This window comes from Haliotis asinina, chromosome 6 (genome assembly GCF_037392515.1).
Source record: "Haliotis asinina isolate JCU_RB_2024 chromosome 6, JCU_Hal_asi_v2, whole genome shotgun sequence".
In the NCBI taxonomy this organism is placed as follows: Eukaryota; Metazoa; Mollusca; class Gastropoda; order Lepetellida; family Haliotidae; genus Haliotis; species Haliotis asinina.
The window spans coordinates 30957384-30984830 of record NC_090285.1 but is presented as its reverse complement, the minus strand read 5'-3'; the positions used below and the strand labels follow the sequence as shown (position 1 = coordinate 30984830).

At 39.0% G+C, this 27447-nt stretch overlaps 1 protein-coding gene across 2 annotated transcripts; it reads left to right on the top strand.

Moving 5' to 3' along the window:
- LOC137288154 (metal regulatory transcription factor 1-like) lies at nucleotides 1–27432 on the top strand. 2 transcript variants are annotated; one of them, XM_067820572.1, is made up of 9 exons: nucleotides 1–294; nucleotides 5774–5914; nucleotides 7066–7145; nucleotides 10001–10151; nucleotides 16049–16180; nucleotides 16865–16938; nucleotides 17430–17554; nucleotides 17870–18008; nucleotides 21697–27432. In XM_067820572.1, the coding sequence occupies exons 1-9, from the start codon at nucleotides 53–55 to the stop codon at nucleotides 22131–22133; spliced, it is 1521 nt and encodes a 506-aa protein (XP_067676673.1). In that variant the 5' UTR covers nucleotides 1–52; the 3' UTR covers nucleotides 22134–27432. The 2 variants fall into 2 exon arrangements, with proteins under 2 accessions (XP_067676673.1, XP_067676672.1); XM_067820571.1 differs by having other exon boundaries at nucleotides 16865–16943; nucleotides 17435–17554; nucleotides 21697–22214.
- Nucleotides 27433–27447: the final 15 nt, after the last annotated feature.

Below are 27447 nucleotides of genomic sequence, written 5' to 3'. Positions count from 1 at the left end.
GTCGTGTATATAGACGATTCTAACATTCTGTTCGGCCCATTCGGATTTCATCATGGAATTTACTGATAGCAACGACAGCAATAAAGGGCCGGAATCTTTTGAAGATTTAATGACGTTTGTAGAGGAAGGTGGACACCCTGACAGCAGTGCAGTAACTCAAGTGTACATAGAAAGACTAGGATCTCAGTCCAAAGATGACCAAACTCAAGTGGCCGATTCAGGGTCAGATACCATCCCTCCCTGTATGGAGAACTGTCAAAATGAAAGTTGTCTTTCAACCATCGAACACGAAGGGTATGGGTAATTTTATTTGCCACCTGACTTTTCATGTGAATGTGTATGAGAATCCGTTGTGTTACTCTTACTATTCACAAACTGAAAACACAGTTTTTTAGAAGACCGACTTCCTTGTTTGAGGACTTGACCTGTAGTCATAAATGTAGCAATGCCCAGGGTAAAGGCTGATACCTCAGTCACTGAGAAGTGAAACCCAGGCCATGAAGGTACCCTCAGGTTACCTTGATTTAAAGCAAATCCCTTCTTCAAAGATGGGAAATACAAACTCATTCTGACTTAAGCCAGTGAGTACTGAAACCCAGGCCATGAGAGTACCCTCAGTTTACATAGATTTGAAGCAGATACAGTGCGTAGGGCAGTTCCGGATCACTAACGAAAAACCAACTGCATGCGCCTCCGCAAAATATATCTGAAGCACCTAAGGGCAATTTCTGACTGAACAAAGTTTGATGTTACTTACACCAAAATATGAAATTAATTCGGTCCTGATTGACTTTAGAAATATCACAAAAGAAACGCTCCGCCATTATGGCAGTTCCGAATCATTTCAGGGTATTCCGGATCTCGTGACATAACGAGGCAGTGTTCGGTTATTGGTGCTCGTTTGGGGCAACAGGGGTCTGTGTCAAACAGTAACATGCGTTTAATTAAATAGGTGCATTAACAATATTCATAATGTTTGATAAACGAATAATTAACAAACATTGCAGTTGATAACAACATCCACTTGGTAGATAGTTTTAACACTTGCTGCTCATAACAACATACTCCAGAATCATGATTCCAGGTACCGGTGTGGGCTGAAAATATTTTCTTGGGGTTAATACATAAGTGGTTTATGGTACTGATCTCTTCAGTATTGATATATAGTATTTTGTCGTGACATGCGACTTTAATCTGTAAAGTACAACTATCGAGGCAAAATAACCCATTTTTTCAGAACCTTTAAAGCTTTATTCAGTCAAGATTGTTAACATCACATCATCATTTACTGATTGTGAAGCTAACGAGTATAATCTATTAATACCAGCATATTTGAACTCTTTATGGGTGTACGTGTATCTTCTTGTGTTTAAAAATGAAACAAACTATAGCTCGAGTCTACTCCAACCTCATTGCTTCCGCCTCTGGCATAATTCATCACTAAAATTCATCAAGTTATTAAAAAAAAAATAATATGACTTGAAAACAAAACAAAACAATTTCAACCCCAAAGCATTGTCAAGTTGGTTATTTCCAATATTCATAATCTTTTACCTGACAGACAGTTCTGTACCGCAAATTACGTTTTGGCGAAATGAAGGCCAAAACGTTTCATGTATCTACTCTGTGCAAAGAACATCTAAGACAGACCCTTGAGTGAGTATATATTTTAAATAAAGGCAACCGAAGTAAGATCGTGAAACTAATTACTTTATTTCAACAGTAATTAACATTTTTCGGCGGTTGGCAGTCCTGAAGTGATCCCTATTTTCTGGTGATCCGTAACTGACTTAAACACATGGTTCCATTAATTGCTCATTTCTCCAAAAATATGGCAGATGAAGAGAAGATTTTTGTTGCTTTTAACAGGTGAAAAGTATATGCATGCAATGGAGAGTTAACGTGAAGCAACTTGATTCTAGTCTTATTTGAGACAGGCCATTCCGAATGAGTTACCTTTTCCTGATGTGCCAATGACAAATTAAGCAATGATAGGTATCCTTGTTACAGGGCGCGCAAGTAAACTTCTGGTTCAGATCAAGTAAAACGAAATATATCACCTTAAAGAGCAATGTCTTGGCCTTTAAATGTGAGATTGAGTGAAGAAATCTATCGATATTTACAGTTTCTAGGGGTTAATGTACGTGGCAGTGATCCGGAATAGCTGTGATCCGGAATACCCTTACCCACTGTACCTTTTTCAAAGATGGGAAATTGTATGTGCACTACAGACTTGGAAAGAGTTCCTTCCGTGCCCTGTCCCAAATAATATTTATAAATTGATATATAAATGCTAGAAATGTTAACAAAACCCAATACAACATTTACTGCAGGACTCACAAAAATAACTAAAAGTGGAAGGACCTCTTTCTGGAACTTTTATCACAGACTGTATTAAAAGGAAGAGGTTTAATTGCTATGTTTAGAGCTAGACTTTGTTTTCTTATTTTGATACGTTGAAATGTGTTTGAAAGAATGATTTGTTGTTAAAAAATGTCATTACACTTATGAAACTTGTCTTAGTTTAAACAACAAAGTATATAAATAATAAATCATACCTTAAGATTTTTTTTTTTCATGTGACAAAGGCATTTGTATAACACATTTTAAGTGGGTGCCTTTGGCATGTGGTCTGCATTTCCATCAATTTCATGATTGAGTTACATCCCCTTGGAAACCTAAAACCCATGCTAATGCTAATCTGTGTGAATTTTGTCACTTTTTCAATAATTAGAAAGGGAATTTAAGTCTAGAACAGTGAGACAATTTTCAAATGAAATGAAATGGGAAAATCCCAATGTAAAAATACTTAAAGAATCAGTTTTTTGCCTGTTAAGAGTCCATGGCCACTCTGTCTTAGTAATTCAACCTTATGATTTAATTTCTCATGAGTTTAAGTTGAGGTTGTACACAAATATTTTATAATTGTAATTTTTATCAGTGTGACAAGTCATCAGAAGATGACTATCCTGCCAGTTCCACTTATGTCCTAAGATATTTCTTCTGCTCCAGAAACAAACCCTAACCTTGAAACAATTTAACGTCTAGACATGGAAATTTGTAGACCTATGAAAATATCAAAAGGCAAGAGTTCAATACTTGGTGTTTCAAAAAGTTTAAAAAATATATAACAAACAGTTTTCAAGTTCTGCTTTGGAAACTGAATGATTACACACAGACAAGGTCATGACTATACCCCACAGTATAACATATTTTTCACTTGATTAAGTGATCACCAAAATCATTATCCATTCCCTAACTCAAATATTGATCATCAAGTAGGAGTAGACTAAACTAAACTAAACAAATTGATGGTATCATAATGATCATTGTTGACTGCAACATATTACACAAGACAAGAGACTTGTATTTAAACTAAGTTAAACTCACTGCACATGCACCTATTCAATAAACATGATAATAATGTATCTTCCACTTAGTTTCTTTATCACTTCCCCTTTAAATTTGTAGATGACATACTGTGTGTAAGAACATTAATGCATATTCTTGAACAATTCATCCATTTCCACCTACTCTTTCTCCGCTATTTTGCTGTTTATAAAATCAGTATGAACACCCTTGACCTTAACTTTTTTTCCCACTAATCAGCATTGATAAGAACACATTTGTGATTTAATGATTTAATTTTTCTCACCAAGAGTAAATATTTTATGTACGGTTGTCACTGATTATTTTGGCCCTGACTGTGCTATTTTTGTAGAATTTTTCATATGAAAACAATGGATAATAAAAGTCCATAAAAAACTTTGTTTTTCTTTCTTAAGGTCCATATCATATAATGCCATTTTTCTTATAGTAATATCACATGTTTAGAAAAATCATTGAGCATAGCTATGAAATTGGCAAGGGTGCCTGGATGCTTGTGAAGAGAAGATCTTTAACTGTGACATTGGATTTCAGTATCTCTGACTTATGCATAAACTGCATAATACACAATGATGCAAATGATAACCACGCATAAACCAGCTAAACATCCATTTAATTTTGTCACTGCCTACTGGCTAGCGACCAGTTATCGCCAACACCTGGCTGTAGCACTTGCAGAGACAGGTTGACCTGTACTTCCATACTATTTCACACATTGCCACATCACAAAAGTGATAGACTATAAGAGTTAAAATCACTGTTAGTATTTTACATTGTAGACATTACTAATATGAACCCCCTTGGAACACTAGACCCAAACACATTGGGTGATGTCACGTGACTGTAAGTGTGTTGACACACTTTCGTAAGTGATGAGAATTGAATGAAAATATATAGATTATATAATGAATCTATGACATTACAGTTAATACCAGAAAAAGTGCAGATTTTAATTTGTCTAAACCTACCTATATTGCCAACACTTAATCCCTATTCTCTGAATTGCCTACTTTTCCATCTCCATTTTATCGACTCTACAGATACCACACACACATTACAAAATATAACTGTCAGGTTTCATCTTTGTCTTTACTTTTGTTTTTTTTGATAAGTTCAACCGTGCAGCGACACTTTGTATTACCTTAAGCTTTTAGTTTATCAGCATCCATCAACATTCACAGTGAGACTGAAAGCAAGTTTTGTTCTTTGAGATTTATTTTTTAGAAAACAAATTCCAGTTATGAAATTTCTTCAATATGTCAAGGAAACACAAAAGTTTTATTACCAAATTTGTGCACCATTTGGTGAATAACATGAGATTTAGAAATGGCGATAACTGGTCTTGTTAGTTATAGGGAAAGCACAATATACACTATTGTGCTTTCTGTTGACTGCATTTCATAGAAACATGATTGGCAACTGTAACCGGGCAGGAAATAGTGAGTAGCTAATCCATCATGAAGATAAATTTTGTTTATTGTGTTAAGAAACAATGGAGCAAAATCGTTAAAAAATGCTAAAAAATGACAATAATTAGTCACCAACTAGATTGGAGCACCTAATCAATTTATTACCAATTGACTACCAGTTGTCCGACTTCCAAGTTTGTGGAAGTTGCCTGCCTGACTTTGTGTGCTGGTGATTAGGTGCCTAACTAATTAGGGGGAATTTAGTGAAACGTTTGAACTCCGATTTCGCGGGCTTTTTTTTCATCACGTTTTTTTCAACTTTATAGGTTGAATTGGCATTTTTTATGATTTGTTTCGGTAAGTGCACACCGAAAGGTACCAGAATCTGCAAAGTTGTGTTTTGCGTTGCATGTGACCTTTAAAAGGTTATACTATGTGCAAAGTGCCCTTAACACAATACATTGTGTATGAATCTGAACTGATACAATTTTAAGTACAGGTAATCAAGCCATACACATTTTATGAGACTTGAAAAAAACACTGTCCATGTTATTTTTATTAAATACCAATGAGAACTGAATTACATAGGTTTTGTAAGTGCTTGTGAAGCAAAGAGAATGTTTTAACTTAAAGAAGTATTCGACAGTTGTTTATAAATAATGAATAATGGTTTTAGGGATAATGTGTTGCTGCAGGGGAACCTGGCAACTGAAAACAGATCATCCCTTAGCATGTCGCAGTTATTTGAAATGTTGAGACATCCCTCTAATTAGTGGTACACACATTTTTTCAGTCCCTAAAGTAAATAGGGTCTTGTGAATTGTTATTTTGACATGAAAGTTTGTATAGGATAGTCTGTTCCTCTGTCATCAACTCTATGATCAAGAGATAACACAGATGTTTTAGATTTGGTGCTCTTCTGTCATAATCTTGATTACTTGTTTCTAATACACAAATGTTGTGTTTGTATTCCATAGGTATATACACAATACAATATCTGACGACCAGATATTGATGACCTTAAACCCTGGAAATGAGAAGATGCCAATCAACCCATCTCATGCCATCATAACGCTGGAGACACAAGACCCATATACTAATGCTAAAGAAGTGAAGAGGTGAGTGTCCCATTCACCACTATTCTAGACAACCAAGGTTAGTTTTGCACTGAATCTGTTGAACTCACTAAATGTAGTAACAGGTACTGGTAGACATAATAATAAATGCATTGTAACAAATGAATACACAATTTATGAACTGATGTAACAACATGTGACATTGCTTAAATTATTATTTTCAACCAAGTGTAAGGACATGGTTTAGAAGTGATCAGTTTAAACATCCCTCCTCGTCTTGACAACCCTGACAATCCCCTACATGTAGTCCCACTTCTATCTACACCCTCCTCGTCTTGACAACCCCTACATATAGCTCTACCTCTTCCAACAAGCTCCTCATCTGGTCAACCCCTACATATAACCCCACTTCCACCTATACCATCCTAGTCTTGACAACCCTTACATATAGCCTCACTTCCACCAACACCTTCCTCGTCATGTCAACTCCTACAAATAGCCTCACTTCCACCAACACCTTCCTCGTCATGTCAACTCCTACATATAGCCTCACTTCCACCAACACCTTCCTCGTCATGTCAACTCCTTCATATAGCCTCACTTCCACCAACACCTTCCTCGTCATGTCAACTCCTACATATAGCCTCACTTCCACCAACACCTTCCTCGTCATGTCAACTCCTACATATAGCCTCACTTCCACCAACACCTTCCTCGTCATGTCAACTCCTACATATAGCCTCACTTCCACCAACACCTTCCTTGTCATGACAACCCCTACATATAGCCTCACTTCCACCAACACCTTCCTTGTCATGACAACCCCTACATATAGCCTCACTTCCACCAACACCTTCCTTGTCATGACAACCCCTACATATAGCCTCACTTCCACCAACACCTTCCTTGTCATGACAACCCCTACATATAGCCTCACTTCCACAAACACCTTCCTTGTCATGACAACCCCTACATATAGCCTCACTTCCACCAACACCTTCCTTGTCATGTCAACCCCACAGATAGCCTCACTTCCACCAACACCCTAATGCTTTGTAGTGATACAGCTTGTGTTCAGTACCTGAAAATGGACTTGGTAGACGAACATATTTATACCAAGACAGCTATAGCATAATCCATTTTTTTCTGCGAGATATATGTGCTCGAGAATGTTTTATTTGAATGTTTTCCAGGTTTAAATGTAACTTCCAAGACTGTTCAAGAACTTACAGTACCCCTGGCAACCTGAAAACACATCTGAAAACCCACCGAGGTTAGTACCACTAGCCTTTATATATCTAGATCATGTTTGTATAAGGTTTAAGCTGATGTTAACAGTTGAGGTCAGTGTTAATATCATTACTACACCAATCTGATTTGACAAACCTGGCACATGCATCAGTTTAAGGCTGCCAGAAGGCTGGGCTTGGTTCATGGATTTGTCAGACTTACCTTTGTGGTCACATGGATTGATGTTTGCTGCTTTCACTAGTCTCAAACCCTACATATAGCCTCATTTCCAACAACACCCTCCTTGTCATGTCAAGGGGACTTTAGCCTTTTACCTTGTTAGCGAGATATCTGAAGAACTGTTCACTGGATTTTCTTCATCTTCAACACCAAGCTCTATCTAGGGTAGTTGCAGGACCCAGTCAATTTTGGTGACCTTCAATTCATTTTCAAGGTAACAGCAACTGTGTTTTTTAGGAGTTTCATACACTGGTCAAGGTCTAAATGACTCTTCAAAGTATTTTGGTGTTTGAACAACTACAGTTCAAGAGAGTTTGAGAGTAATGTTTTTGTTGACATTTTACTTCATCTTAAACTACAATCTTCACTTTAATTTCTTTTTAAGTGTTTGATTTGATAATATGTGGCATTGGTTATGTCACCTTAGTGACAATGCTCGTTCAGGTTGTCAGTGCCCTGTCAGGAAGATCTTACAGGTTAGCGGTACACCTGCCAGGAAGTTAATCATGACTACAGCCACTTGGTTATAAATGATCAATAAAATATATATCGAAGTATAGTTTTCATTATTTCAAATTATTTTACCCTTAGTCATTCTTTAGTTCTGCTCCTACTTATTTACACACAAAAATAATAGAAATAGTTATCATCTTGTCTGGTCGCCATTTGCAAAATGACTTGCCAATCCGATCAGCTGTTTCCAGTGACTTCACATATGGTGATTGCTTCCTGTTTTGTAATGCCACACAAGCAATACACAAGTACTGTTAATAATGGTTGGATTGCTATTGTTTTGTTGTTTGCATCCAAGACTGCCAGATGTCTCTTGGTGTGAGTTGAACTGGGACCAATTGCGGGGAGTCGCAAATCAAAAGTGCAATATTTTGTACTTGGGTTTACTTCCCCTGAAACAAAGCACCCAGAAGACTGAAGCAAGTCAGAGCAGGTGTGTGTGCAGTCATATGTAACAAAGTTTTTGATTGGCTGTTTGATTTGCTGATGTAATCATCAAAACAGCAACAGTATCATCTAAAGCTAAAACAAACACTCTATAACGAAAAACTAATCTTTGAAATGGAAACAAAACTCATGTATCAGCTACAACAGTACCCATGAATGGTTGCCGAGCACACAAAATGGCAGTTATTGCACTGAAAAATGGCAGCAATGGTATCCTGAAACAGCATAGATATCATCAGTGATGGCAGTGAGGGGAGACAAACAGGCTTTGGTCAGTAATGTGCTTTGTCACCAAGAGTCTAATCTCTGATATCGGGATGTAGCGCTTCAACCGCCTATTGTATTATGCTTCAAACCTATGTTCACACTTCTCAGTGTCAGGATGTTTCAGTAGATCTGGGCAGATATATGAGACAGATCTTGAAGCATTGCTTTTTGCTATTTACAGATTTTTTGCATTTTAATTTTCCACCGTTTCCACTGAAACGATTCAGACTTAGTCTCAAAAGGGAGGGATGGTCCTTATTTCCGGAGCACAGCTTGAAAACCATGTGATTTCTTTCAGTAGATCTTGGCAGATACATTGCTGTTTACAGATATATGGCATGTATATTTTTCATCTTTCGCATGGAAATGATTCAAACTTAGTCTGAAATTACTTAAACTGTCAGATGATTTGTCTTTTCAAATATGTGGGAGCTTGAGGATATGTCATTTTCAGATGAGTCTTGTTTTTATGTGTTCTTATTAATAATGATTCACACAACAGGCTTGCCCAGCTGAATTGGTAATGAAACTTGGTAGATACATCAAACATAAGCTGATGTGGTGACTTTTGCTATTTGCATTACATGCAGTGGGATATAGCCAACGCCTTGTCTGACCCTAATCATTTTGTCTCCGGAGCATAAGTGAAAAAACGTTCAGTATGTTTAGATCAAAATTGGTAGACATAATATACTGAATGTAGGGTTGTGCCTTTTGCATTTACAAATTGTTGGCAATTTTTTTTTTTTTTTTTTTTCTTTTTTTTTTCCATGGAATGTTTTGGTCTTCGTCTAATGGGAGGGGTGGGCTTGGTTTCCGGAGCTTAACTCAAAAAACGTTCAATATTTTTCTGCAAAACATGGTAGATATATCAGTCAGAACCTAAAGTGGTGCCTTTTGCCTTCTGGTGCCTCTATTCTATCAAAATATGAAAATACTGCCATAAATGTAATGGTGGTATAGATAGATAATTGGTAGAAGCTCTTTTCATCCTGCATGAACTATTGAAATGCAACTAAAAGTCAAGTGCTGAAAACATTGCTTATACTGTAGCACCACAAGTCACCTCTTGCTGAATGTGAAGGTCACAGAACAAGGTGCTCTGGTTTTCTGAATCTCTGTCCTTCAAGTTAGACTTATGTTCGTGAACTGGTCTTTGAATTTTCCTTTTCTTGCAGCTCATTTCATGGATATGATGTCCAATGCAAGAAGTATGTCAGCAAGAAATCTACCCGCAATAGTAGAAACAGCTACAGTTTCAACAGTCATATATGTTTCCTGTTGTTACCAGTTGTAACTACAGTTGTGTAATAGTTTCGAGTATGAAGCTACAAAGTATTTCAGTCTAACAACTTACGTCATTTACATAGCAGAGGTATTCATTTCATTTTTATGGCATATTGTGATGTGCTGCTTGTTTTCTGTTGTCAGGAGAGTATACCTTTGTATGTGACCAGAATGGCTGTGGGAAGGCCTTCCTCACTTCATACAGTCTCAAAATACATGTCCGAGTACATACAAAAGAAAAACCCTATGAATGCGACATCACTGGCTGTGAGAAGTCTTTCAACACACTTTATAGGTAATTGCACTAACTACAAATGTAGCCTATTCTTATTGAGCTTGTGACATTGTTTTGTATTTTTTCACAAAACAGCTTTAAATGTTTGCTATGTTTACTAGACGTGTTAGTTTTTACTTACCTATTATCATACTTGCCTTACTCTTTGAAAACAGAAGTCGAGAGCGAAAGCTTGCTACCCTAATACCCACAAAGATATAATCTCTGTATAGGTTTTTGTTTTTTTCACGCGTTTCATACATGGTTTCCCTCAGTGCATATTAATGAATATTGTTCTGCTTGTGTTATAGCACTCTTTATGCCATGACCTTATGACCTGTAACAGTCTCAAGTCAACCAAGTACCTGCACTCTTGGTGTTTAAATTGCACTTCTCAGTGCACTTGGGACTCCAGGTGTTATTAGTGTGACCTTTTATCCTTTGACTTGTTCAAAGCTTACCTGTATGTGGTTAAAAAGAGACTTAAGCAACAGAGACTCCTTAAGAAAATGTCTACTTGTTAACTCGTGGATCACTGGGAGGAACAACCTATTTTGTCTACCCTGGGATTGTTTAGGCTACCTACTAGTGCACCTTTAAGTGTATTGCTGTTGGACGTGGTGTGTGTCTCCATATGTCTCCTTGTGTCAACTGAAGTTTCATCAGTGTTACCTGCGGGGTATGTTGGACCCAACTTTCACCGGCACACCTGTTGGACTGGATGCATTAATTTTACAGAATGTACCTGTTGGACAGAGTGCACCTACACTTGGCAGTGTATCTATCTCCACTTAGACATGGAGGCTGTTTTTGACTGGATGGCAGATAAGCTTCAGACATCTTGCCCTTCTCCAGTCATGGGAATGGATAAGAAGCTTACTATTTGGGACTCTTCGTCTTCCGCATTACACTCATGTCCTTGATTTGGTTGATTCTCTTGATGAGTTGGCCAAGCTATCCTTCAACCATAACTTTAGGGCAGCTGAAGCACACAAAGGTGATTATCCTATTCACTCCATGGACTTCTCAGACCAGGCAGTGGATAATAATGAGGAGTTTGCTCATCTCTCCTCGACACCTGTCTCCTCATATCGGGTTCGTGACTCCAAATTGGCTGCTATTGACACTGAGTTGCAAAGAATGTTAGGTCCCTTGTCTGCCTTGACCTCTGCTATTTCTTAGGTTTTGCTAGAGGATGTTTTCAGGATCGATCATCTCATGTTCAGGGCCACCATACATATGGTGAACAAATTATCAAAGATGGGATGAGGGGAGACGCACAGGCTGTAGTCAATGATGTTTTTCGTCACCATGAGTCTAATCTTGAATATTTGACATCGGGATGTAGCACATCAGCCCCCTATTGTACATCCTCGATATCTCCAGGGTATACGTTCCGATAGGTCTCCACTATAACCTGGAGGCATCTACGGCTCCGCCCGATAAATTTATTACCTCCCTTTGCTGGCTCTGCCTTCTCACAGTAGCCAATCAGCTAGGCCGCCGTTATAACCGAGCTTACCAGTGTCAACAAAGGTAGCGGTCGCAACTGCGAAGGTTGCTCGCAATGCGTCCCAGATTTTAGGGAAATCATACAAACAAATTGACAGGTCCGAAACTTTAAAACAACATATGCAAGAACGTCTTCTACCTCTTCCAGAGAACCTCTGCATGGTTTCTGTTGCCAAGTGTAATCGGTTAGATAATTCAAAAAACGAAAGTGAGTTGTGATTGGTTCGCACAACTTCCCAGCGTAGACTCCTGATTGGATCAAAAGACAGTCAAGGGAGGTAATAAATTTATCTGGCAGAGCCGTATAGGTATAGTATAGGGTATCGTGGAGACTTATCGGAACGTATACCCTGGAGATATCAAGGATGCCTATTGTATTAAGCTTCAAACTTATATTCAAACCGAATAGGGTTTGTACTTTGTTGTCAACAATATGTCGTGCTATTGTTTTTCTTCTTGTTTTTCTTACAAAGTATTCATTGAGTTAATATATTTTGGTGATTTAAAACCTTGATCACTATCTATGGCTATCTCATACTCTGGGTGACATTGCTGGTCATGTACAGGTGGCGGTGGCTAATATCACTCCATTGAGATGATCTGGTTTTCTCTATGTATGTGCTTGAGAACCGCAGTTAACAAGAAAGTTGCTTCCTCAGCCCTTTTTCACTAGATGCCTGTTCAAGGATGCCATTAGGGGAAGTTACAAGGAACATTCTTACTTTACAACCATAGAGATAGCAATCAACTCTCTTGTTACCTGCAAAACAGGTGCCCACGACTAACTCCTACATTGGCAAGTGTACCTGTGTCCGTCGGTGTGCCAGATTCAGGCACATTAAAGGACGGCCTAACTTTTGTGTCACCAGCAAAAGCCCACATTCGTCATCCAAACCGCAATGTAAATGCTGGTGAGGCACCAGACATCCACATTTGGGACCCAGATCCATCCCACACCTGTAGATCAGATCAGATGTAGGCAGATCTTCAGGCCCAGTTGGACATTCCTGAAACTAGGGTATCAAGTACCCTTAAAGATGTTCGCTGGTCACGTTTGGAACTTTTGCACAGCTCAAACTGCCAAACAACCACAACTAGTCATACTCACTGAAAATTTTATTCTGATAGAGTCTATACATGTAATTATGAACTCTTAATATCACACTAAGTATAATAGACACTTACAAATCAAAAGTTAATGCTTATTTCACGACTGCCGCATAGCATACGTGTCTTCTGGTAGTGTTGTTTACAATAACCCGGTAGCGATGGCATGCTTGAAACGCAGTTGCATAACAAAGAAGCAAAAGCACTGCCTTGATGAAATATTCAAACCACAGAAAGACAGATGGAAAGTAAAGGATAAGTGATTCTGTGAAAGTAGATCACGGCTATTGTGCAAGTTCTTTGAAACCTGACCCCTGACCCAGCTTCTTATCTGTCAGGCGGAGAAAACCATGCATTGTGGTTCATGGAGAGAGGGGAGTGTTTGTGTAGTTAAGTGAACTTGCTGATGGACTGTCAGCCAGCAAGATGTGCACATTACCCCTTATCCTAAATAACTGCCTAAACATCACAGGGGTTGGGTTCAACACTGGTGAAATAAATGTAACAATTCAGTGTTAAGATTGTGTGTAGTTTGTTATTTCAAAATAATATTGTGAAATAATCACTCCATTGCAAAAATAGTCAAGAATGATTGACAATTTCAGTCAATGGTTAATGATGCCCAGTGCGTCAAATTTCTTAACTCATATGACTGAGTTAAAAAGGTAAGATGGATGCACATAAACCAAAACAATTTAATTGTCAATACAGTAAGTCATTCAAATATTAGAGGAACAACTTTTTAAGCCACATACATATTTCATTATTACATACATAAATTACAAAACATTGGTGCAAATATGTAATATAATGCTACACATTGTGTCATATTGGAAAAATATCCAGAGTGACCTATGTTTCTTTATACTTACTTTTGTAGCAAAACATGTCATTAACATATGTCAGTTTAGAAAAAAGTTTAATGCTAGAACTGACCAACTGCCTTGGGCAGCTCTTTTTTGATTCAGCCGAACCTTAGCAAATAGCAGAAAACATCCAGGTTTTACTTGACAAGTGGGCCATTGAACTTGTGCAGGAACCCAAAGCCAATCTGGGTTGTTTCTCGCCAATCTTCCTGATCCCCAAGACAAACACAGATAAAATGAGAATGATACACAATATGGCTGCATTCTACGATATTTACTTTTGGATCCTCCTCATTTTTGAATGATTTCTTTGGAAAAGCTTCGTTCCAAGATCTAACCGGGAGATTGGCTTGTCAGCCTAGATATGCAGAAGATGTACATGCACATACCAAATTTCAAGTCACAGAGGAAGTACCTCCAATGTTACTTCAACAGCCAGCATTAACAATGGTGTGTACTCGTGTTGACATTTATTCGACTCTTCACTCACATCATGGCTCCAGTTACTCATTTCATCTGCAATGGATAGAATTCAGTCCTTTCATAGACGACTGCCTCATGAGTCACTGGGATCGTCAAAGGCTTGTCAGTCAGAAAGAGTACACTCTCCAGTTTTTCCTTCAACTGGGGTGGTTGATCAAATGGGAGAGGTCGCACCTGGAGCCTTCTCAGAGACTCGCCTTCTGAAGGAGGGCTTTTCCTTATAATGCCTACGCCCACCCCCTCCCCAACAGGTGGATGAAGATATTGGCCTGTACCCAGGGGTCTGACCCAGTTCCTCAAGTCGAGAGATTGGCAAGTCATTCAAGGTCTGTTGACATGGGTGCAGGATGTCACAATCGGGGGAGGCTTGTGCTCCGTCTAATCCAAAGGTTCTTGAAACCATTCCTAGAAGCAGACTGTTTCAACCAGAATTCCACTGCCGTTGCATCTGCGTCCTTCACTGGTGGACTCACTCGTTGAACATCTGCAAAGGAGTCTTTTTGAGCTGGTTCTCTCCCGGCCAGGAACTCTTTGTGGATGCCTCTTTGTGGATGCACTGCAGGAATAGGGGGCACACCTGGGTGGCCACACAATATCGGGACTGTGGCCAGCAGAGTAACAAGATCGGTGCATCAAGATAAGGTTAGGTTGGTTCCCCCAATTAAGGATCTCGCCAGCACAAAAACAGTCCGTCTGCCCAGGTGGAAAATTCTTGTGCAGCACCCTCACAACTTTGCTCAGACCCTGAGAGTGTCAATCTCATTATGGCACTACCCATCTGGGTGTCTTATAGGGTGGCTAAAATCAGTTAACATGGCAACCCGATTGGCAATTCACCAGTCTACCTCTCTCCTCCAGAGTAGGAGATGAGGAGGCAGATGAACTCTTTGTCCTGTGAGAGCCTGAGGGAGTACATTTCCAGATATCTCCTAGACGAAAGGCGACGAAGGCTTCATCAACAGGAACACTGTAGCCATCTTGTTACGGATGACAGTCACCAGTGGCTACAAGGCAAGTGGAGTATCTCACCTCAAGTCCAATAACCCTCATGTAATCTTGTGCTTTGGCTTCCACAATGCCTATTTCCAGGAATTGTTCAATTCCTACAATTATTGAGAGGTGTGTTTGGAAGCCCATCATGGTTTTCAGCTGCCACTACCTTTGAGATGTGGCAGTCGATTTTAAAGGGCTTCAGAGTTTTGGACCTCTTGTGGTCACTCAAGAGCTGACGTGTCCTTCTCCTCACTAAGCTATGAGGGGTTTGTTCTCTTCCTTTTGAGCATTGTGATCTACATATTGGGACAACAGTGTTTGTGCCTCACCTCATGGTCATTGTTTTGCTTGCACACCCCCAAGCATTCAATGTACCATGCATCTGATACACTGGTCTGTTGGGGTGAATAACAATTAGAACAACCCTCTTTCCAGTGCTGTCAGATAAGATGCTTAAAATGATGAGAGGTAAGTGAGAAATGTGGTAAAATCTAAGTACTATAGATATTTACATACTTACCTCTTATCATCAAATCTGAAGCCCGCCCGAGACCTCTCTACCTCCCTCCAATCATTGTTATACCCTTCATTCTCAACAAAAGGAATGACTTTTCCATGTGGCCACATGAGCGACTGCAGTGACCACTTTTGCGAGTGTCAGGTTACCAAGCTTTCAGTCTCTTCTTCTGCAGTCTGTTTTCATGGAATAAGGCAAGTATGCATAAGACAAGAGGTAAGTATGTAAATATCTAAAATACAAAATTTGAATGCAAAAGTTTTTTTGTAAAGGTTGCTATCTGTAAATTTGGACACTTTCGCATTTAGTCCAAGAACTAGAGACAGTGCTCCCTGCCTTCTTGTTGATGAATGTTTTCAAGTACCCACTATTAGTATCAGTGTTAATCAGGTAAACTAGCAAGACTGCTGGTTTCATAGTCCTCCATGATTGTGTTTCAGGTTACGTGCTCACAAACGTCTTCATTCTGGGAATACTTTCAACTGTGATGAGAGTGGATGCACAAAGTACTTTACAACTTTGAGTGACCTTCGTAAACACATTCGTACTCACACTGGCGAGAAACCTTATGTGTATGTCAAACTCTTACTTTGTTTATTTATCATTTAGCCCATGCTTAAGTTTTTAGTATTAATTTGAGAAAAGCATTTCAGGCCTGTATAGGTGAAACAGAATTGGCCTGTAAATCATTAGTTTGCTACTTTGATTTCTCAGACAGTTACTGCTTGGAAAAGACTTACTCCATCATGCATATGATGTATTCTGAAAGAAATGAATGAACTTTAGAAACATTAGAAAATAATGATACGTAAAATGTCTGGATTTCTGAGCCCTCACCGTTGCAGTTACGATGATTCAGTTTTTCTTTAATACTTAAGACCATATACATTTCACAAATTTGACAACACTGTTGAGCATACTGTTGAAAGCATGAGCTGATGCTGTGATGTCACTGAAGTACTGTTTAAAGCAGGCAGCATGAAATATTTAACTTATCAGAAATAGCCTCATGCTGTCACTCCCTTTTGATACAAATGACATACTGTGGAAGGCATTAAACCGATACTGTTTAATGTAACTGACATTAATACTTTCACTGGAATGCATGAATATGTATATATTTCCCTTAAAAATCTAAATTAATCATTATAATCTGTAGTCCAAACAAGTGACATATTATCCAGTTTTGTCCAAGACCAAGTAGCAACATTTATAATACAGTAGTTTCATATGTGTTTTTGTGATTATGACTTCAGATGCAGTGAAACAGGCTGTCAAAAAGCTTTTGCTGCAAGTCACCATCTAAAAACACATTCTCGAACTCATTCAGGTGAGGTCACAGTTCACTCTTCTTTCGTTTCAGTTTCAGTGAATACATGTATAGTAAGTTATTACTTATGCTCTCTGCCAGGCTGTATTTCAGTCTTGATCTGGTTCTGGGAGAGGTGTTTGTGAAATTGAGATGACTGGATCTGACAAATATTTTCTGCACATTATTGTGTTGTTGGATGTGCTATTCAGTCTTTGACTTTTAAGGAGGGTGGAAGCTGGAATGTTGATGAAGGCATATACTTTAGCTGTTAATGTAGCCATTTGCATTACATTGCACTCTTGGGCATATTGAGAAGTGATCCCCACTTGTACTGACTTTTTCGCTGGAATTTGTCTGACTAGATTTATCATGTGCAGAGTGTAATACATTTATCCTTAATTGTCAAGTGATTTTACCCTAGGTTTTATTTTGTCTTTCTATAAGCATGAATATTCAAACGGTGTGTTATACATGTTGCCATTGGCTGAATGTGTCATGACTGAATGCAGGTGAGAAGCCATACACATGTTCCCAGGAGGGTTGTAACAAGTCTTTCACAACCAACTACAGCCTCAAGTCTCACAAGAACAGGCACGAAAAGGGTGGAGCACAGTCAGATCCATCAGGGACACAGGTGGGTCCAACACACAAACAATGGCATGCACTTCACAATGTGGAGAAGCTCAACTCTCAGTTTGCTGGGAATATTTGAATTCAGTTGTGATGAATGATTCCTATGACTTGACAGTCAAGTTACATCCAGGATTGACTAAGGTTATGACAGCACCATGAAGGTGACTGTGATTTCCATCAGTGAGAATATGTCAAACAGACAGATTTACTTTCCAGGTTACCCTGATATGTGATCAGGATATAAGTTGAAGTAAAGGCTGAAGTATTTTAGCATGGCAAGATGCTGATTTGTTGTCATGTTTCATGGTGTTGACAGGAAGCAGGAGAGACAAGTGACAGTGGAGGAGGGACCATGACAGCTGAACAGCTATTCAACACCATCTATGTGAATCCAACAAGTACAGACAATGTAAGCCTGGATGAGTCTGCCCTGCAACAGACAGATGTAGTACCAGGTATGCCTGCACTCACTGCTCCTATGCTGGGTCACATAGTTGTCTGTCAAGAGATCAGATATAGTAATAGCAAAACCACTTTGATTTCAGATTGCATGTTTAAAATGTAAAGTATTGATCTGTTAGGTCGGTTCCACAATGATTGGGCTATGTGATGATGATAGACTGCAAGACCACCCTGCAGCAGACAGCAGTAATTGCTTCCTTCCTTCCCTTTTGATGGTTGCATGGAAACTTGAATCCCTTTTATCCCCCAAACAATAAAAATTCACTCACCCATGTAGAACCCCCACTTCCCACCTAAAGCGTCTCATGTGACCTGAGCCATGCTCTTACCACACTCTCCTTCATCCCCCAACGAGACAGACAGTTTCCTGGGTCCTTTTTCTGACTGACAACCTTTTATCTGTGGGCCAAAATTTCAAATTAAGGACCTTCATAGCGACGTGTTTACGGAAATAATGGCAAATTTCTGAGATGTTTCACTCCATTTCAGGCAACTGTTTTACTTGGTGGAATGTAAACAATGCAGTCTACACATCTCAGCGGCTGATCCACATCTTGTGTATTCTTCTTGCTTAAATGCTTCATGTTCTTTGGTCTCTCTTTGAACATATTGTGCACATTTATCAGAATTTGCATTTTATAAAATTTTGATATCTCGTTTACGCAAGAGTGGGCGTGACAGCAGGGTGACCGTTAAAAAGGGCATTTCCCAGTCATCTAATCGTGCATTGTCTCCTCAGTTAAGGTCCAGAAATGTTAGTTATTCCCCTGTCTTGGTAATTCCTTGGAATCTTTCTTGGGGTTATTGCCATCTCTGCCACTCATGCAGAGACCGCAGCACAGTCCCTCTCTAAGAGGATGTCTCCTTTTAGGGATAGGACTGAGCTGAAGAGCTGAGCTGAAGAAGTTGTCATCATCTTTGAAGACATTCACATCGAACCTGTCTACATCATCAAAGTCATCGTTGTCACTGCCTTCCCACCCTTCAAAATTTTTCAAGTCAACGAAGCTCTACTGTTCCAACAAGGATCCAGCATCCAGCCAGCTTCTATGCATTTTACTCATATCACCTAGAGCTTTGCATCCCTTTCCATGCAGTCAGCCTATCAACATCATCTTGCAGTGTAGCAGCAGTGCCTTAGTCAACCCATTACCATTTGCAAATGCTACCCCGTCTCCAACAACCTGGCAAATCGTCTTCTACTTCAACTCAGAGGAGACCTACTACTGAAATGATGACATCGCCACTCTGATGAATCCCCTGATGAAGTTGATATAGAAGGTCCTGGACAACCTTAAGGAGGCTTTTGCAAAGTCACAAGGGTGTTATATCCTGCCGTTAAATGTCAAGAGATTCCTGCTACACAAAATGGAACCTAACTGAAGCATCAGAGATAGATGAATACCACACATTACTCAGTGACTCCTAAGTCATGCAGCTATATAGTTGAAATCAAGAGATTGGCTCAACTTGACATGGCCACTAGAAGGGCATGCTTTGGTTTTTGCAAGATCCCATGCCATCAATGAAGTAATGATCAACGCTTTGCTGAATCCAAAGTCCGACCAGGAATGGATGTTCCTTTTAATGCTCTACACTCATAGGAAAGACCAGGAATTCATTTCTGACCACCTTACATCTATTTCGGTGGACATCACCATACTTCATCACCAGGGGCTTCTTGCATCCTGTACATGGAAAGATCTGTACTCAAAGCCTCTTTTACGCAAGCCTTGGGCAGCACCAACACTTTTTGACAATGACATCCGGCAGATGTCCAGAGATGTTTAACAGGGCTCAAAGGATCAGATGCTGATCAAGTCAGTACAGACCATGAACAGTATGTTCAGGCAAACTTCTCAACGTAACCAGTTCCAGTTGAGGTTTTGGGGGATATAGAAAGCCAAGGACAAAGAGTATTTGACACCCGAGAGTGCCAGGTCGAACATCTTTCTTTCCCCAACTCCAGAGTTGAAGAATATCGTTCAAGATTAAACTCACAATGCAAATATTTTCCAAGGCGGGATTGGAACAACAGACTTCAGAACCGTAGGCACAAGCTCTTCCTCGCGGCCACTGCAAGTTCTACTCTCTCCATTACTAATATGACAGTAGCAGTGTTGTCTCGATCTACTTACCTCAGTGCAGCGTTTGACCTGAAGGGGAAGACAACAACTACGCCCATTACAACATTGCACAGCGACTTATTTGACAGAGCTAATCTGCAACCGTCATCTTTATGTAAATGCATCGTTACAAGGTTGGGGTGTTCACCTGGATGAGATTGCAGCAGGAATTTGGGCGAGCAAGGAACAGCACTCAACCACCTGGAAATGAAAATTGTAATCAATGCAACACTAGTCGACAGCATTGAGGAACAAACTACTGATGGTCCACACTGAGAACACAGTAGCATTCTTCATAAACAAGCAAGGTTCAACATGATCTCACATGCTGATACAGCTATTCTTCCCTCTATCTACTGAAATGGAAGTATCCAGCAACACTATCTCAGTATGGATGAGAGCCATTATACAGAGGGCTGACAAACCAGCAAGATTTTAACCTCTGTGAGCCTCCAATCCATATGAAGTAAGAGCCTTGGCATCGACATGCACTGAACATGGAAATAGCTCGCTTACAATGATAATAGAGGGCTGCTTTTGGACATCATCTATGGTGTTTACCAACCACCATAACCACCTGTCTGACATCACCACTAAGGGCATCACTCCCATTCACTAATTTAGACTATTTGTTGTACTGCAGCAACTAACGGTTCCATAAAGGCACTCAATTTCACTTACCCACTATTTATCTTGAGTGATGATGAAGAGTTACTTGTGCATGAAGAAGGGTCGCAACTCTATGATGAGGACATCATGAAGAAAGAGTTGCCATACAAGGCAAGTTGGAGGAAGAAACTAGTATATCTAAAATCTCACTTTTTATCTCACAAGACACTCTGCAGAGTAAAATGATGGAGAGTCCATACACATGTCTCAGACAGACTAGCATGAGTGATGATGACCCTGATGGTAATGCATATACTTGAACATGAAGAAGGGTTGCGACTGGTCTTGATTGGAAATCTTGACATACAGTTGTATTTGACACTAGCAGGATGCTAGCTGATCTATATATTATCACGTTCCAGTCAACGAACGTTTGAAGAGAAGGCAAGTTCGACTGGATGTGATCCCTCTCATCTCACAGATGAATTTTGGAAGAACAGGACTGAACTGTCGCTGTTATAGTTCCTGAGAGGGGGAAGGTGCTGAATGTATTAATATGGTAGTCAACAGAATCCAGCATGGTCTGAGCCGCTGCTGTTTCCATCAGCCATGGCTGTTCAGATCTTGGGGATAATGTTGTATGCATTGGACATCTTCTGTCATTTGACACTGCTCTTATGTTTTATTATTATTTTATACATTTCATCATAATCATAACAATCTAATGTTTCAAAAATTTTGATGTTTCACAGCATTTTAATGAATACATGTATTTTGTATTTACTCAAATACTAATGAAAAAACAGTGGATCCGAACATTTCCTGAAAATGTACATTTGATTCCCTTTCACATTACATTACATTTTTGTATGAATGCATTTCAGAAAGCCGAAGAAAACTTAGTTCACCTTTTTTGATGTTCATATATTTTCCTGTGTCATTGCAGGGTTACAGACAGTTCCTGTTCAAGAAATACTGCAGCCAGTGATTCCTGTAGTAGATACCGGTGTATCAGGGCCTGCGCCACCCTGTGAGGCTAATGGGAGTGTCCAGCATGTTATTCTTAACCAGTCAACGATACCCACCCTCTCAGATGCAACCACAGATTTCCTTCTTCCCAGCAGTCTCAGCAGCTCCACACCCACAGGCACACTTCCTGTCAGCAGCAGCAGCATCCAAGGGGATGTAACCCAGCCCCAGAATATTATCCCAGCACCCACATCAGAGGCTCCAGTGCAGCTCCAGATTCAGACTGCTTCAGGCAACACTGTTCCAGTCAGTCAGATCTTTGTGCCAGTGGTTTCCAACACGGACAAGGGTCCAGTCATAGAGCTTGTGCCACTTGAAAACAGCATTTCAGTGTCTGATGATAGCCGCACCTGAGGTGCCATGTCAACCCAGCGCTGCTTTGAGAGTTTTACCTGTTTGTGGAGTTTTTGTGTGTGATAATTTTCATATTCACAAGACAAATCATGTCCCAAGACAATTTGAGCATATTGTCTGTTAGTTGGTTGGGGACAGCTGCCCACCTTGTGCACTGCTGCCATCATCATCTGTGTTAATGATGACCATCACCAAGATTCTTATTTTGCTAAATCTAAAAATCAAAGTGAACCATTCACCATAACTGCCTTTCTCTTCTGAGTGAATGGTTTCATGTATTTCAATACTGATATTGTCATACATCTAAATTATAACTATCCTTTGACTTCCTGATTAATCTACTTGCGCATGCCATTTGAAATAGTTCAAATGCTATCTTGATTCATTTGCAGTCTCTTTGATTTGATGTAATGACCCTCACTATCAAAGCCAACCCCTATCTACTGCCCTGGTGCAAAGTCATCAAAAATCAAATCACTCTAATCCGATTTTTGCAAGAATATATGAAACAATACTTTATGTGAGCTTTTCAATCAGTCATCTTCAATGCTGTGAAATTCTTTGTAGAAGCAATATTCACACATACAGGTAATCTCTCCCTACTCCCTCATGTAAAGCTGTACACAGGCTGTGCCTTTCTCCTATCATTATAGGCATCAGCATGACTTCTCTATTGTGTGTGGTCCAGTTTTTTTGTTCTAGTTACCTGGAATTTCAGGGCTTCCATTTGGGGAGCTGTGAAGTATTAGTGTGGTGTCTCATTGCAAATTCAAATAGTTCTGTATTGCACATTTGAAGTTGGACATAGCAACATTGAAACAAAGCTCCCTTGGAGATTGTCTCTTCTTCAGTGTAATGGCTTCACAGGTTTTAAGTTCTGTTGCATTTGGTGTAATGTACTTTTATGTTATTGTGCAGGAACATCACCTTTGAAGGCCTGCTGTGTTTGCAGATAATACCAACATATATTTATTTACCGATTTGATAAATAATTAAGGTAGAATTGATGTTAAATCACTTGAGTCATGCATTCATATTATGAAAATGTTTGGCTTTAGTGTTAAATGATGTTTATGTCTCCAGCATGACATACACAAGAAGTGGCAACAACCACAGCTTGATTCTATGACTGGACTACAACACAATGCTTCATTATACCCACCATGATGATCAGTTATTGTCTGTGACTGACTGTAAGTAAAGAAAACAAGAGAGTTAATAATCTGTACTGCACATTTGTTCCCTGTGTGCAGAGGGACATGTACTGGTTCACTGTGTTGTTTTCAGTTTCTGTTATTATAAGATGTTTGTTAATTTATATCTCTATCATGGACAAAGAGATATTTCCTGTTATGTTTGATAATTGTGTCCCTGTATTTTCTCTGATAGTCAGACAGGTAATCAGCACTTGGTTGTGAGTTGAACATATGTGGTTGCTGCCATAAAGACAGAAGTAGACACTACCACCAGCAATAGCCTCTATAGATTGTGGGCATCACATGTAATCATATAACACTTTGTGTCCGGTGCTGCAGCCACTTGACTGTCATATGGCCATAACAGAGGAATGGCGACCTGCAAAGAAACACCCCTTTCTTTGTGTTATGTAAATAGAGTAAGGATTAGACTTAGATGCCTTGGCTTAATTTGTTTCTTGGTCCACAAATTTATGACCATACTGTAACAAAAACAAGAAGTCTTGGTTTTCAGAAGAAGGAAAGTATCTGTATCCAGAGATGTTTAATCATCAGTTGTTTAGATATTGACCCCTCGCCAGGCAGTTTTCAAGATGAGAACATTACTGTGAACAACATTATGAGAAAATATTAACACACTTGATTATGAGACTTGCATAGGGCGTTGTTTCAAGACTTGGTTACAGATCCACTGATCCCAATGTAACATATGTTACATTTTACCACTTTCTGTAGTCAGTTTGGCTCTAAAGTGGACCAATGAATTGCAGTCTATCTCGAAAACTAATAAGCATAACATACTCAATGAAACACTGATCATAATCTAAACATCATACCAACTCTGTGAGGTTTTTGCAGAATATTTTCCTTAAAATTAAAAAGTTGTTTAACAAACTTATCATTAAAATATTGATGCAGTTCACTATTTGTTATGAGGGAGGAGTGCAGAGAAAGGGACAGCAAGGTGTGCAAGAAAGCACAGAGACAGCACAGCATAGGTTAATGAATAAATACCTTTCTCGGTACTTGTGCGTGTTTCTCAAACACCTGGCTGTGCATAATGATAAGGTTTTGCTGGTTGCACAGTGTTTCATTGAATATGTTATGTTTATTAGTTGTCGAGTTACATTGAGCCAAACGGACTGTATATGGCATTTTGTATTCATGGCATTCTGATGCTCGCCATTCAGATGTGTGTACAGTTACATTACACTGACGATAAGTAAATTATTGTGTTTGTTCTTTGATTTATGTAGATATCAACAACCTGTGATAATTTGTGGTGCCTTGAATGGAAGGGTACATTTATAGTATCAGCTGTTACCTTTCACCAGGTCAGGTAATATAGTACAGAAGACTAGAATGTAATCAGAACAGCCAAACACAGTGTCAGTATGTTTTACACACCAAACATGCACATTGATTCCATAGCTACTTGATTGCTCCCATGTGATGTACAACAGGATAGTCTGTGGCATGTATGTTCTTATGCTGTGAAAAGCAGGTTGTTTTTTCTTTGTCGTTTTTTCATTTTGTGTCCAGTTCAGAATGGATTTATTGTTATTGTTAATCATGTAGGTCAGACAGAATGAGCTGAATAAACAGTTCCACGAGACACTGAGAAAGGACTGATAATTAGAAAATAGTTTGTTTTATGAGACATATTTGCAGTAATATGTTCAGTTACTGTGAGACTAAATCAAATGCTTCCAAACTCTTGAATGTTTTTGGGGTTTTTTCTCAATATATGATCTTTTTCATTTTACCATTCTTTCACTTACTTGGTAGTTGTGCTGCCCCACACAGCATGTGTAGCATACAAGCAGTAGGTGACACCATCACATGTAGACAGTTAACCTGTACAGCTTTCGCCTTCATCAGTATCTGTCACATCAATGTATATCCGTAGAATTAATAAGAATGCAATGGTATATCTCTTGTCATGCCCTCGGATGTATGTTTCTTGAGTCGATGAAACATCAGACCATTTCTGCTCATATTGGAAAACCAAACCACTTGATAGTCTTGAGTTTTGTATTTCAAACTGGAATGACAAGTGTCCTGTGACATGTTGGTTCCCAAGTTCAAACTGGAACATTAGTTAGTGTGTACAAGAACTAGGTGTGAAACCAACAAACAACAAAGAACTCTGCTGCGCTGAACAGTTGTTAGTAAGTAATCAAGCAAGTCCACAAATCAGTAGAGATCAATACCATGCTATCACAATGGCAGTACAAGATAGAAAGCCATATAAGAGCAGTGATCGTAGCAATAAAGACAGTGACAGTAATATTCACCTCACAGCAACACTAATCCAACTTGCAATAGAGACCTGGAGTGAATATCTTGGGTGCAGAGCAATCTCTGGTCTGAAATGCTCGTCACCTTTGAGTTGGGATGCATGAGCAAGCACCTGTAATATCTAAAAGAACAGGATGTTGGAAAATTCTACACTCTGGCAGATGATTCTTTAGAAAGCTAAATTTACAAGTCTGAATATAGCACATCACTACCACCTACTGAAGCAACAGTACATATGCACAATGTAGAACAGTTAAAACACAACAGGACAATGCATAACACTGCTTTAATAACTGTTTGCTGGAGTGTAATATTGTAAATAAGAAATAGATTTCTCACTGCTGTCAGAATCAAACAAGTATAATTAATATTTCTTGTAAATGGATCGAAACTTTATACAGCATTAGTCAGTAATGGGATTAAACATAATATGTTTAGCTTCTTGCTGATGGACCTTCTCAGAAATGGGTGGCAACATTCAGCAGAAATTTGTTCAGATTTTTTTACTGTAATTGTTTCCGATTAGTTCAGGACATCAAATGGGAATTTCGATGAGGATATATAAAATAAATTTTTTTGTACAAGTGTAGTTCGCTGAAAATTCAGTTTCTCTCACTGTAAGCATCATCTCCCCAGAAACCACCTTAACCTTGAAGTTGAAATGTCTCATAGGTTATTGTCATGAATGAGGACAACCCGCTTTGTACAAGTTCAAATCCATTTTATTTTTTGTACTATTTAGTTCTGATATTTTCACTCATGTCATTAGTTTAGTGTTTTTGATTTCTCTAGTATTTATACTAATATTTCACTATCAATGCAAAAAGATCTTTTGTGTCTATCCTTGTCGATGCTGTAAACTGTTGGCGTCATATCCAGGTGAGATACAGTGCTGTGGCACTATTTGTTTGTTATGATTGTTGAGTTGAGTTTTTGTGGTTTCTTGAGCAAAAGCACTCATATCATTCCTGTATACATTCAGCACAGATCAGTGATTGTAGAAACCATAATACAAATGTGGAGATGGGATTTGCGTTATGTTGCACATGAACCTGATTAAGAAATTGTTTTGAGACATCATGGTGTTTCCTGATAGTTCCCAATACATGTATACACCTTAACATACCAGAAATTCAGAATTTTTATATTGTGAGTTTTATTCAATGTAAAATTTATGGCTTGTTAGAAATGTGACAGAATGTCCATGTTTTACAAACAAAATCACATGGAATCTGGTGTTCTTTTGCCGTCAGCCCTCAACCCCAGTTAGTAAAGCAGAATCAGTGGAATATTGTATGCATGTTATAATTGTTTATGATGCGTCGACTCGGCATATTGTGAAGTGACAACCTTTTGTGATCCACCTCCAGTCTCCAGAAAGCAGACTGCCTACTAAATTATGTACAATTTGCCATGTTAGATCTTTTATCTGATTCATTTCATATTCTATTAAGATATTCATGTCATGTGCCAGGCTTCAATGAATAGATAATTGATATGTGGTGCTAGATGTAAGCATGAGGCTCTAGTTGGTTCACAAATTGATCCATTCATCTGTGTGGAGTCTGATGCAGGTACACAGAAGCAAATGTCGCAAGGATGGTGTATGCAGTAATATGCCTACATGAGATGCCCTAAGACTCAACAACATAATCACTGATTAAGACGGTTGATAAGCTAACACATTTCAGTATATTACTTATTGCTGAGAGAATACCCAGACCTACATTTATACATCTATCACATATTGTGAAGTTATTTATGATGGAGTAAATTACTGCATGAATAAATATCCTAGAAACTTTGCTGTGTTTTAT